Source organism: Anser cygnoides, chromosome 4, assembly GCF_040182565.1.
Source record: "Anser cygnoides isolate HZ-2024a breed goose chromosome 4, Taihu_goose_T2T_genome, whole genome shotgun sequence".
Classification (NCBI taxonomy): Eukaryota; Metazoa; Chordata; class Aves; order Anseriformes; family Anatidae; genus Anser; species Anser cygnoides.
In genome coordinates, this window is record NC_089876.1 from 48,226,990 (window position 1) to 48,239,535 (window position 12,546).

The following is a 12,546-nucleotide window of genomic DNA, read 5'->3' on the forward strand; positions in this document are numbered from 1 at the left end:
CTTGATATTGCCCCATCCTACTTTGGGACTTTATCCCTTCCAGTACCTATAACGGGGGCAGTCAAGCAAGCTGGGGTGGGACTCTTGGTCGGGGAGTGTAATGATAGGATATGGGGTAATGGTTTTAAACTAAAAGAGGGCAGATTTAGGTTATATATTTGGAAGAAATTCTTCACTAAGAGGGTGGTGAGGCACTGGCACAGGTTGCCCAGAGAAGCTGTGGATGCCCCATCCCTGGCAGTGCTCAAGGCCAGGCTGGATGGGGCTTTGGGCAACCTGGTCTGGTGGGAGCTATCCCTGCCCATGGCGGGGGTCGAGTGGTGTGGTGGGGAGTAAGAACTAAATGATCTATAAGGTCTCTTCTAACCGAAATGGTGCTATCACTAAACTGATGCAATCCTTTTGTCATTGAAATGTGCCGTTTGGCCACTCTGCTACTTTGGATGTGATGACAACTTGGCTGTGAGTTGTATTGGTTTATGTTGTCATGCTACAGAGCGAGTGTTACATGGTCCATAATCACTCAGCATAGTGGTAAATCAGTCAGTTACTTCTTTCAGTGGAAATAGTGATCAAGGTGACGGTGCGATGGTAGTACGTGCAGCATGTGCTAGAATACCCCACGCAGAAATTTGCAGCTAGGAAGCTCAAACTCTAGGTTTAGATAGCTGTCACTTGACATAGCCTAGTTTGTTTCCAAGCTAAAAACTAATTTTTAAGTAATGTCTTATGGCAATATACAAAATACATTTTTATTTTAAAAAGGTACACTTTAATGTAAATTGTTACTGGCATCTATTATGAAGTAATACAGGATGCATGTGTTTTTCCTGGTTGTGTTTTGTTTGCTAATGGGTCAGGTCTTTAGAGAGTAAAGGGTAAATCTGAAGTTTAGTCAGTAGTTTAGAACCAATGTTAGAAAATCGAGTGTCTGCAGTTCACCTCTTTTTCCTTCAAAACAAAGTTCACTGGGGAGAAGGTATAGGCATGTGTCCCAGGAGTTGTCTGTGCTGATGACTTAAAGTGGGCTGTAGCAAGGACGCCTGTTCTCAGTGCAGTAGGACGGACTGCAATGTAAAATCACTTCCATCCAGATAGATTACACTTCTGGGTAAGTGATACAAATAAGCTGCATTCAGCCTGCTGGCAAGGCACCTGATGCTATTGGTTTAAGAAAGACAAATAGGCAGTAGGATAAAAGCATGCAAGCGTAGCGCTAAGCATTTAAAAACTCCTTAATTGTAGTCTTGTTCAGTTGCTGATCTTGCTGTGTAGCACTAGGCAAGTTACTTTGCTTCCCGAATTTCTCATTACCTGTAAAATTGGGATCGTTACAAATGTTAGTCTATTATAAGTCTTGAAAGTTATTGTACAGTAATTGAGATGGCTTTTTGGTTATAGTTTTCTCTTGTGTCACTTGTAAATGGCAAGTGTTACATACTTGTTGCTGTCAACTTTCATCCCTTTTCTTTCCCTCCAAAGAAACAAACAAAAAACTCCTACACTGATTGTTCAGAATAAACAATTTTTTATACATTCAGTTCTTTCTATTCACAGGATTTGGTTGGTTGTGTCTTGTCTTTACTTTTTATTTTTTTATCCCCTCTGTTTTGTTTAAATAGTTTCAAAGACCAGACTAATGAAATATAATCCTTACTGATTCATGGTGGGCTTTTCTAGGTGTCCTCCAGCTACCATAGTTTCAAAGTTTTGTATACTAGCGGCATTAAAGTTGCTGATCTCTGGTAACAGAGCTTCTCTCTTAACTCCATTATTTAAAAAAAGGATTAAGTTTTAAGCTTCCCAATGATAAGGAATCTGTTCAAACTCCCATGAACTTTTGCTAATGTCATTTAAGAGTTCACTGGTTTCTTTGCTTACTTCCTTTTAAAACTTTGTGCATTTATGTTATGCAAACTATGGTCATCTAAGCTTTTTTAATAACCAATTTGGTTGTATGTTCAGCACATGGTTCCCTTTAGCACCCAGGAGTAATTAATTTCAGGGATGAACAGATTTTGTGTGTATGAATGACCTGAAGATCATTGATTTTGGGAATGGTGATGTTGAGCACCTTTTTATTAGCTCCTTTTTAGAACAGTTCTGCTTTCACAAGGGGCTGTATCTCCTCTATCTCCTATCTGTGTTCTTTTTCTCACTCATTTGCTTCATTTCCACAAATTTCCAACTTCTGAGAGAGCAGCGAGCCAGGTAGCCTTTTTATGAGAGCATAAAGACTCTGCTTTAATTTTTTGGTGCTTCTTGATTTTTATCTTGTTACTTCTGCTTAAAGAAATTATCTGTGGATAAAAACCTTTTAACTTGGAAAGCAGATACCTAGATATCTTCCACAAAACCTTGAAAATCCTACCCTACTACTGTAACAACCAGCATGAACATCTTACTCTGAGTTATTTGATCATAGAGAGAATATGATTAGGAGGAGTGTTTTAATTTACAAACGATTCTGTAATTTTCTGTCTTACTGCTTTTATTTTTGTTATGCTTCATAATTTTGCTCTTAATTCTTGCTCTTATTATTGTTTTGAGCTAGAGCTCTTACTTTCATGTATTCTTCTGTTTTCTGATTATAACTCTTGTACGTATAACTTATCATAAATGGGAAATTGTCTTAACATAAGTGATTTGTTTCCTACTTCTTATCTGAGACTTCCAGCACAGTTTGTTCTTCCCGCTTTGATATCTTTTTTATGAATCCAGACCGCAGGATGCATTTACATGTCTACACTATCAATGCTGTATGTATTGCTGTAGCAAATTAGGCTAGAATTAGCAGTTATGTTTTTCTTCCAAATTTACCTTCTTAATCATAGTTCTCTAATTCTTTCAGACTCTACTCTACTTTTATTAATTCCATTAGTGTCCTTCTCTGCTCCTGTCTGTTTGCTGTTGGTATCTGATGTTGTGCACTCCTTTGCCAGGCAATAAAATGCATCCTCTCATTATTTTGGTTACCTGATTCAGTGTATTTTCTTGTGCATGTTTCTAAGAAAAGAACCAGCTATGTTCTAACTCTTGATCAATTTTATTTAATTATTCATTACCATAAAATTCTGTTATCTCTTACTCTTTTATTTCCACTTTCCCTTCATATTTATGGTTTGTTTTCAATGTTTTTAATGTTACAGGCATAACATAGGCTTTCCCATTGTAGAGTGCTCCTCTGAAGGAGACTTTATTATTTCCAAACCACCAGACACAGGGGGGCTAATCTCATTCGGCACTGTGGCTGAACAGTTGGTGTATGAAGTGGGCAATCCTCAGCGCTATCTTTTACCAGATGTCACATGTGACTTTTCTGAAGTTTCCATCACTGAAATTCCAGGTTAGTCCGCTTACATGTTAAGAGATCTGTGTCAATGAAATAGGTTATCAAACTAAAGCTGTTACTTCAGTTTCCATGGTTGTTTTTTTCTGCATATTTCTTGTTGAGTTCTCAAAGCATGATGCTGTAATAAATGATTTTTTTTTCTGAGAAATTTTGTTAGAAATTGTTTTAAGAATTTTAACCATACTTTCATTTGTCTGGACTTCTGTAAGGCCTTTGACATGATCCCACATGACATCCTGATCGCCAAATTGTAGAGAGATGGATACGAAGGGTGGACCATTCAGTGGTTAAGGAATGGGCTTGAAGGCTGCACCCAGAGAGTTGTGCTCGATAGCTCTATGTTGAGGTGGAGGCCAGTGACCTGTGGCGTCCCTCAAGGGTCTGTCTTGGTGCTGGTACTGTTTAAAGTCTTTATTAGCGACATAGACAGTGGGATTGAGTGCACCCTCAGCAGGTTTGCAGATGACCCCAAGCTGAGTGGTGCAGTCAATACAACAGAAGGTAGGGATGCCATCCAAAGCGACCTGGACAAGCTTGAGCAGTGGGCTCACACAAACTTGATGAGGTTCAACAGGTCCTAGTACAAGATGCTGCACCTGGGTAGGGGCAATTCCAGACAAGAGTACAGACTGGGAGGAGAACTCATTGAGGGCAGCTCTGCAGAGAAGGACTTGGGGGTTCTGGTGGACAGTGCTTAGGCAGACAATGATAGGAATTGCTTTACAGTAAAAGAGGGAGATTTAGATTAGAGGTTCGGAGGAAATTCCTCACTCAGAGGGTGGTGAGGCACTGGAACAGGTTGCGCAGACAAGCTGTAGATGACCCATTCCCAGAGGTGTTCAAGGCTAGGCTGGATGGGGTCCTGGGCAACCTGGTCTGGTGCGAGGTGTCCCTGCCCATGGCAGGGTGGGTGGAGCTGTGCAATATTTAAGGTCCCTTCCAACCCAAGCCACTCGATGATCTTGCTGGTTGACTCATCTAAATCTTTTATCATTGTTCTTTTTGCTTCACTTTTAATGCATGACTAATATCTACTAAGTTTTTAAACTGTTTTCTTTATGAGTAACATCAAGGCAGCTCCACTATGACTTCGTTATTTTGTAAACTTTAACAGCAGTTTATTTGCTCAAAAAGGTGTATTTTTATACATTTTCTTTTGTATGTCATTTGGAATTTAACAATGGATAGCCATGTCTTTCAGAGCATTATTTGATAATGGTGGTTTTCCTAGACATATTTAATTGCATCATCTTAAGTGGTAGAAGCTTGCTTAGGTACATGATATACACTAGAGAACCTGTGTTGGGAAATTCTCTTTTCCATCCTCGAAACTGCAAACAGTCATATGAACAGCCAACAAACTAAAATACATATGATGTTTGTTCTGGGTTTGATCTTGAAAGCGTAGCAAGAAAACAGGACGGCAAAAACAACTCAAAGATTTGTAAGTTGGGAAAAAGAACTTTTATCAAGCTGTTATCAAAATGTTTAGCTACAGTTACTTGACATTTGTTTTTTTACTGCACCTGTATTATAATATATATTCCTCATTCTCATGGAACTTAAGCTGTGACAATATGCTGATCACCTCTGTAAAACTTAAATAAAAAAAAATAAAAAAATAGAAAAACTTTTATGAAAGTCCTGTCAAATTGAACAGTGGACCGTCTGCTCATGCAGTATAACAGAATGGTTTTCTGATAAGGCTGGCTTGCTCCTCTTAGCTGCTAGTCTTTGTTTAAAGGGGGGTGGGTGGGAAGAGAACCCTAACCTTCCTGTGAACTTTTAGCTTGCAAATGACCCGATATGACATGTTTGAACTTAAAATGAACTTTCACATGAACTTTCAGTTAGTCCTCCTAGAAATATAGCAGATGGAAAATAGACAAATTTCTTAAATATTTGTAGTTTGAAGTGCTTTGACACGTACACCAGTAAAAACAGGGCATGCTATCTGTTTTTGCTGTTTACATTGCCAATTTTATTGTCCTGCTGGGTTAGTTGCAATGTTTGCACTGAGAGGTGCTTCTGTTTTCTTTTGGTCAATGGATGTCATGCATTTTGTTTTGTGGGTTTTATGTTTGTATTACTCCTTAATCAGGCATATGAAACTCTTCCAGATTTTTACTCTGTCTGTAGGGACATTGTTCTGTATTGACAGAGTCAAGCTAACCTTATGTCAACCTGGTGGAGAGAGTGATGATGTTATTTACGAGTGATACATAAAATTTATGTCAGTCTGATTCACTTTTCAAATATGTTCTGAAGGAACTGCTGTTTTAATCTCTTCAGAGTACTTGTGTAAAGCTTTAAACTTGTAAATATTTGCGATCACAGATTAGCTGCAGGTGAACTACAGTATAATTGTTTGTTTGGCGAGGTGTTGATCCTGTGCTGCTAATTTTCAAGAGATTGCACCTATTGATTTTTGTCCAGTTCAAGCTCGAACCTGATGACATGGCAGTGTTTTTTCCACTTTATTCTTGGCATTAATATACCTAATACTGAACACGGTAGTCGCCCTGGTGCACACACTCACTCTGTTCTGTTTCTGTTATCAACAAGGAGGCTGATGTTAAATTATTCCACTCTTTTCTAAGCTATCAGTAAAGAAGCTGTCACAGGTTTCTCATCCTTCTTGTTTTGTTTCTTTGCCAAGCAAGGTACTGCAGTCCACTCCAGCAAGATACAGTAAATGTGTGCTGTGTGTGTGCGATAACTGGTTGTTAAGTGGAAAATAACTATTTTCTACTGTAGTTCTAAGGCTACATTCTGTGTCAAGTATTTTTAAGTACACAAATAAACATTTCAAGCATTTTGTTAAAAGGCTCATTGAAGTCATAAATTTAGTCACCAGTCTGCTGCTTGTGTTTCTAAGTCAAGGAGGACTGTTATGTAAAAGATTCTCTTCTGTGGCAGTACAGCTATCAATTACTATTTTTAAGTGCATTTGATTAACATGTATCATAAAAGACTGTCTTTGAAGTTATACTGAAGAAGCTAAAGTATTGATTTTTAACCGCTGTAGGTTTTGAAGGTGGGGCAGTGAAAGTTCACGGAGCAAAAGGATCACCTCCTTCGACGTTTTATAAGGTATTAACTCTTTCTATGGAGTGTAAAATGTTTTATTACTTAGGAGAAAATGCTTAATATTTTTCTGCAAAAAAACTGTTGCCACTTTAAAATCTTCATAATCAGCTGGGGTGGGCAGAGGGGTAACAGAAAGCTAAAGACCAAACAAACCTTATTTGATTCTTAAAATCATGTTTATTTGTATAACAGGTAAATCCAAAAATAGTCAGAGAAGGCGGAAATGGTTCTCTTACAATAATAATGAATCTGTTAGCACACTGTCACTTTCATAATACTTAGTGAATTTTGTACTGGCATACCAATCATACTCCATTTCATTATGAAATTTGAAAACCACCTAGCACATAAAAGTTAAATAACGGGATTTATGTGAAGAGAGAAAATAATTGAGATAGATAATTGATTGTATAGTTTCCTGAAATATCTATTGAAAGAAACCTGCACTCCTAATAAAAGTGCAAAGTTTTATATTTGCTACTAGATTATTTTTTTCCTAGTGGTCTCCATTTCTTGAATGGATTCTAAGATAGTACACTTCTGGCAGTGTACTGGTAGGGGGCTGGATCCTTTTCCTGTTTAAGCTAATAGTAAATCTGACTTTTACAGGAGCAAGGCAGAGTTCAGCAATTAACTGCTTAGCATAGCCATATCAAAAGTGAGTTAACTTAAGTAGTGAATTGTGCAGATCTACCAGTACTTATTTGAGTAATATGATATGTGTATAACTTAAAGAAAAACGTTTACTGCATTTTAAAATAATTGTGACACTTTTAAAATCCATTTTATTTAAGATAGAGTATCAGTTTTTAAAAAATAAAATATTTCAAGGATAGTATCACCAAAGAAGGTTTAGTTTTGGCAAATTGTAAAGTTAGCATAGAACTCCCTGCAGGTGCTGTAGCTGGAACATATTGACAAAGCATTTTTAGCATTGCAGATAATTAAGCAGGAAATACTTTTCTTCCTTGGTTTGAGCATGCAGTTTGAAGCAAGACTTTTTTGCTTCTGCTCAGCAAACGTCAGCAACTGTCTTGTTCAGCAGCCTTATCCACCTGTAGTTTTTGTTTTTGACTTTACACTTGTGTACTTTTGTACAACTAAAGGAAATAATTGAGACTTGATACTTTGAGCTAATGAACCATGAAATGGAGTAAAGTAAATAAGCAGAATGAGAGTTTTTTTTATATAGCAGTGAAGTAAGTTTTTATTATTTTATTATCATCTCTTATGTAGGTAATTTTAAATATATCTGTTCAGGAATCATTTTGAATATATCTCATATTTAATACATTGAATGTTGTAATATTCTAAAATATGCAAGTTAGACTTACTGTGAAATGTTTCAATTTTTTTGAAACTGTTAATAGGCGTGTAGTGACAAATGGACATAATGCTTTGCACACCTACTTTAGAAGTCTTCCTTTAGTTTTCAGTTTTACAGTTTTGCAAATCTGAATCTTCCTCTAATACCATTCTGAATTTTAAATAATAGAACAAGTTTCCTGATGATTGTTTCTTATTATTCCACTCCGAGAGCATAAGGAAAATAATTGTCAGAGACCATTTATAGTATATCAATATTGTCTCCTATATAATTCTGTAATCCCTCTATCGTTAGGTAAGTGCCACTTACCTTGATGGTTTCAGAGCTACTGCTGTCTGTCCTGTGGGAGGTCCAAAGGCAGTACAAAAAGGAAAACTTACTGCAGAAAGTATTCTCAAAAGGTTAGTATTTGAGGCTGGTAAGGGGTTTTGACTTTTTGACTTCAGAAATAATGAAAATAGAACAGTGACCTGATGCTAATCATTAACCTCGTAAGAACCATAGAAAATTATAATCTTCCAGTTAGGAGGACATTTCAAGACATGAACAGTCTGACAACAGGTTTCCTAAACAACTTGTAACTATACTTTACTTGACAGAGGGGGGAAAAGTTGTCAAAAACTGTTCAAAAATAGACAGCTGGATAGTGGAGGGAGACCCAAATTTATATTGAAAAGCTATGGTTTAGACTAAAATTTATTAGATGCCAGTGAGAAACCTACATGAAGGTAAGTTTCATTGATATTTTTTTTTTCCCCTCACAGAACTTATCAAAAGTCTTGATGCTAATAATATAGGCAGTTTACCAAGTTTGTTTGAAACAAAATATCCTAGTGCCTTGTAAAATGAGACTAATTATTTTGTTTGCCTGAATAATTTTCAAAGACAGCATAATAAACCTTTAATCATATTGTTAGTATATGTCAGTACATTTGGAGGAGGGATTCCTCTTAAATATAATTCCATGTCCTCACAGAAGTCTCTAAGTATTTATTCCCATAGCACACAAACTTTCTAGTTATGTGAGCTATTTCTTTCAGCAATGTTTTAGACTTCTCCTCCATTGTATTATAGACCTGTGGAACAAGCCATGTAGGCTAGACACCTCTCAGAAATGCAAGCTTATTTGTGGACTTGGAGTAACAGAATGCTTATATGCCCGTGTACAGTGCCATGATGAGAGAGGAGCTGTGTGATTTCCCTCAAGAGACATAGCAGATGAGAGCAGGCTGATGCAGAATTTGTAATTAAGCCCTGAAATCCCTTTCTTCAGAGGGCTGTGGATGCTAAAATGGTACATCTCCAAAAGCTACTGAGAAAACTGATGAGAAGATGGGGGGTGGAAGAACCTTCAAGAGTTGTTAAATACAAAGACACTGTGACTCAAATATTTGGAAGTTGGGGTAGGGGGAAATTGGAGGGGGAATACAGAATACAATACATCTAGATTGTATTCTAAAAACACACAATAGCATATATCCTTTTTTGAAACTTTCATGTTTACTCTTGGACACCATTTTAGATGGGACTACACACATCTTTTGTTGGATTGAAACAGATTGTGGTGCTGCTGCCACTGTGAGCTCTAGAAAATTCAACCTGCTTGTTGTGCTGTCCTGTCCTGAATAACCCCTCAGAGAAGGGCTGATGGGAGATAGTCATAGGCTGGTTAACTGGCGTAATAACTGACATCCAGCACATGAGGCATGCCTGGAGCAGCTGTGGCTTGTTATGTGTATTAAAAGTCACAATATACAATATTGACTGTCAGTATATTCTCCTTCATTTCAAACATGTTTGTAAACAATTCAGCTTCTTTATTACAGTAGCAAGACACATTAAAGGGCTAAAAACTACCCACAGAATATATTTGGGACTCTGGGATCTCTAATGTTTTTAGATAAATTATTCTACCTTATTACAAACATTGTTTTTGCATATTTAGATACCTTAAATCAAGTATTTTTTCCACGTTAATTGAAATAAAATGGCCTCATTTGCAGTACACTGATCACCTTCATCTCTTTAAAATGCATTTCTTTAATTGTTGCGTATTTAAGTCCCATATACTGCTTAAATTTTCAGGTGCCATGTTTAATATTTGTAACAGTGATGATATTATCAGGATCTTCAAAATGTTCCATTGATGGAAAATATTTTTTTCATCCTAACATAATTCCAGCATTTCAACTGATTAGATCTTTGAAACAGCTAGAAGGTTTCCAGATAAAGATTACTGGAAAACTAGTTTGTGCTTCAAAATTTAACTTATTTTTCCAACATATTAACATTCGCATACTTCTAACAGTTGGATTATTTTAAAGCTTTTTTTTATGTCTCATTTTCTACTGTGACTATTTTGGTTTTTGGACTTTATATGACTATTTTTAAAAGACTGTAAGGGTCATTCACAGTTTATTCAGTGCTTGTGAATTGGACTGTCTTTTAAAAGTTGTTGCTAATGCTCTAATATGAGTATAATATTTGTCAAAAAGTGTTAATTGCTGTCTCTCTTAAGACAGTATGTGTTTTTATAGTGTATTTAAAAAGGTAATGGTCATCCCCATTACTAGTCATGACTGGACAAGCTTGGCATTCTTGACACAACATGCTTTTGGTGGAAATGAACTTACAGAATGAGTTTCGGGGATTTCACAAGATGGCAGGCATGAAGAATGAGGAAAAGTTTTCTTTAAAAAACTTTATCTAATTCTTAGCATGTGAGTTGTATGTTCATTAATCCCAACTAATTACCTTTAAGGTTTGAATACAAATTCCTTCTTCAGTTAGATTTTCCTTTGTTGGTGCCCGTGATGTAATGAGGTAGTTTCATGTGTTTATTGGTAGGTCATAATACTTTATAGGAGGAATGAAGATAAGGGCTGAATTACCAGTGTGAAAACCAGGAAGACTGCATGTACTGTAATGCCATTTTCAGCTGCTCTCATTTTAAAGATTAAAAAAACACCTGAAATTGATTTGTCTTTGCCTGTCATTTTAAAAATAATTTGAATAGAAAAATGGCTCAAATTGAAACCGAAGGATAAATTGAGAGGTGTAACTTTGTAATTATCACTTGATTATATGATTGGTACTGCATCACTTGATATAGTATTCAGATGCATTTGCTTAGTGAAAAGTGTTCATAGTCCAGTTTACATCAGAGCTAACCTCTGTGGACCATGTGGGGCTACTTCAAGATAATTACCTCGAGGCAGTTTACTAATTAAAAAACAATCATTTGTTGCAGGACTCGTCTTATTTTCAGTCAGCTTGGGTATGAAGATTACAGTGCAGTTAACATACAGGTTTTAGGGTCTGAAGATACATATGGACCTCATGCTAGAAGGAGTAGAGATGGTGTAAGTATTCAGTGGAGTGTTCTTAAACTTTTACTGACCTCTTTTAATCTTTCCATATTGTTATCTTTTCCATAACTTTAAAGGAAGTCACTGTCATCTTGGGAATTTCACCCCACCATCTTGCAAAGAATTCAGTGTCATACTTAGTGTACAAAATTATACTGACAAAGACTTTACAGTTTTGGATCTTCCAGAAGCGCTGATAAGAAATCTTACAAAAATGTTATTGTAGTCTGTTCTAATGTTATTCATCTAAAGAAATGTCTTATAAAAGTTCTTATAAAGTAGACTTAAAGTTGTGTCTAGTGCAATTTAAAAGACCACATTATAAAGGTTGTTGAGTCTGGAAATAGCAGAACTATTTTTGCCTGTGCAACTTTAAAACTGCCTGTGGGTCCTATCTGTGAAACAATCCTCAACTACATAATTCTGTGTCATGTTTTGTGACTTGTTATATTCATCTGTAAGAATGTGAATGATGGCTGTAACTACTGCAGCTGTGATACCCAGTTTGTTTTCCTAATCTAGAATGTGAAAGTCCTTTTTAAAGGAAGAAGACTGTAAATCTTGTCCCCACTTACATACACTTAAAATATTTAGACAGCTTCGCTTGTTCTAAAACAGTAGGATTTAATTCTTTTTTATTAATTGCAGTCTTGCAAAAGCATTAACGTACTGGCATAACTCAGCTCTGAGTTGGATCTTAGGAATGCTAACATGTAAAATAGTTGAAAATTTGTATGTATAGAAAATACTGAAAAAGGTAGTGACGTTCTTATTATAGAAATTGTTCATGTAAATGGGGCAAGTTACATATGCAGCTGCTTACTTTAGTGCTTGGACTTCGGTTTCATTCTGCACAGCAGCAAGAGTTGCTTCCTGATGAGCCATCTGTATGATGTGGTCTCTTTCCTTTTAGGACCATAAACCCTGCTGTGTTACTGAGATTACAGAATCAAAGTTTTGGAACATAGGAACAGATTTTCCAGATATTGAACTTGTATGCGTTCTCTTTGTACTAGCTCCTTATGATTATGAATTGTATTACATTCTGTAATGTTGTATTATGTAAAGTTTTCTGTATTACTTGTTGTATAGAGTGAATAACGACTTGGAAAAGAACAGTTTCTCTGTTCTTACTGTTCAGTTTGCTTTTCTTACAGTTCACTGAATATGTCTGCTCCTAAGTCTTATATATATTACAAAAGTAGAGCAGAGCATTATCTATGTTGTATGGAAAGCACATACATGCCAGCAATAGGAAGTGAGAGTTAAGGCTGAAATACAGGAAGATGCTCTACTGCTTTACCCCCTTCACCCTGGTCCTTCAACAATTAGAAGAAACCAAGAGTTAGAAGAAACTAACCAGAAGAGTTTTCATTTGGAAAGCGGTGGTAGGAGTGTGAGAAGAATGG

The 12,546-nt window shown here is 36.4% G+C and overlaps 1 protein-coding gene across 1 annotated transcript in view; it reads left to right on the plus strand.

Moving 5' to 3' along the window:
- Nucleotides 1-12,546, plus strand: part of LOC106032270 (uncharacterized) — a 61,932-nt gene that overhangs the window by 14,031 nt on the left and 35,355 nt on the right. Inside the window, exons 9-12 of the mRNA XM_048071822.2 lie at nt 3,150-3,346; nt 6,381-6,445; nt 8,064-8,170; nt 11,020-11,131. Coding sequence (XP_047927779.2) covers nt 3,150-3,346; nt 6,381-6,445; nt 8,064-8,170; nt 11,020-11,131 — 481 coding nt within the window. The remainder of the gene's footprint in view (nt 1-3,149; nt 3,347-6,380; nt 6,446-8,063; nt 8,171-11,019; nt 11,132-12,546) is intronic.